The sequence below is a fragment of the Monoraphidium neglectum genome (genome assembly GCF_000611645.1).
Source record: "Monoraphidium neglectum strain SAG 48.87 unplaced genomic scaffold scaffold03939, whole genome shotgun sequence".
In the NCBI taxonomy this organism is placed as follows: Eukaryota; Viridiplantae; Chlorophyta; class Chlorophyceae; order Sphaeropleales; family Selenastraceae; genus Monoraphidium; species Monoraphidium neglectum.
Window position 1 is genome coordinate 1 of NW_014009690.1, and position 1,269 is coordinate 1,269.

The 1,269-nt window shown below is 68.2% G+C and overlaps 1 protein-coding gene across 1 annotated transcript in view; it reads right to left on the minus strand.

The window, feature by feature from the left end:
• Positions 1–588: 588 nt before the first annotated feature.
• The window catches only part of MNEG_13616 (hypothetical protein), a gene marked incomplete at both ends in the record, with an annotated part of 2,456 nt that continues 1,775 nt past the window's right edge, over positions 589–1,269 (minus strand). The window contains 2 exons of the mRNA XM_014037912.1: positions 589–835; positions 1,055–1,182. Of these exons, the coding sequence (XP_013893366.1) occupies positions 589–835; positions 1,055–1,182 (375 nt within the window). The remainder of the gene's footprint in view (positions 836–1,054; positions 1,183–1,269) is intronic.

Consider the following 1,269-nt stretch of genomic DNA (forward strand, 5'->3'; position numbering starts at 1 on the left):
GCGCACCGCCGCCGCGCCCGCGGCGCCCCGAGCCGCGCCCGGAGCTGCCCTCGGGGTCCTGCGCGGCCGCCGACGCGGCGAGCGCGGCGGCGGCGCCGGGGCGCGCGAGCAGCTCCTCCGCAATCATCTGGAAGACGCTGCGGCGGAAGAGGCTGCCCTGGGCGAAGCGCTGGATGCGCTGCACGACGGACAGGTCGATCTGGCGGCCCGCGCTGCGCTCGGAGCTGTCGCCGCGCAGCCAGCGGTGGTTGAGGGCCTCCTTGGCGGTGGGGCGCTTGGCGGGGTCCCTGGGAGATGACGGGTGCAGGGTGCGGCGCCAGTGGCGACGGTGTTTGGCTGTGGTCACATTGGTCGTGCGCATTGGTGCCTGGGAATATCACAAAGGCGCTTACAAGGTCCGCGTCAGCACGGCGTGACTACAGCCTGCAGCTCGCAGTCGCGGGGGGCCGCCACGCTTCTCGCTATTTCAGCCGCCTCGGGGGCGCCATACGGTCCCATGCACGCGCGCATGCAATGCAGTACACACGCGTGAGTGCGTGCGTGCGCTTGTGTGTGTGTGTGTGTGTGTGTGTGTGTGTGTGTGTGTTCTCACCTGTTGAGAAGGCCCTCCACAAAGTCCTTGGCGTCCTCGCTGATCCCGCGCCACCAGGGGGCGCCGTAGTTGACCCTGTCGCACAGCACGCTGCGCCAGATGGCGCTGATGGAGGGCGAGGAGGGGCTCTTGTGGTCGTCAAACGGCAAGCGGCCGGTCAGCAGTTGGTGGGCCATGACGCCAGCGGACCAGAGGTCAGAGGCCGGGACCACCTGGGAGGACAGCACCTCAGGGGCCATGAACCTGTTTGAATTGAAATGTAAAATTGGAGTGCAAATGAGCGAGGACAAGAAGAGCGAGAGAAAGGGGAATGGGATGCTCACACGCAACTGTGTTTGTTGCGACATTTACGGCAGGGGGTCCCGAGCCAGCACGAGAGAGCAGGCTGCCGCGGCTGCCGTCGTCGCAGCACGAGCCGGCGCATGTGCGCCGCCGGCGCGCAGCAGCGTGCCGCGGACCCACCAGGGGGTGCCCTCCAGCCCCAGGTCTGAGCGCGGCAGGGCCTCCGGGTCAAAGGGCACCGCCAGGCCAAAGTCTATGGCTTTGAGGGGTGAGCGCTCGCTGTTGTCCAGCAGCATGAAGTTGCCCGGCTGTAGCGGGGTGGCAGGGGCAAGGGGGTTGCGGTGAGGGGTGCGTGCGGGGGCAGAGGGTGAGGGGCGGGTTCCCACTGGGGCGGG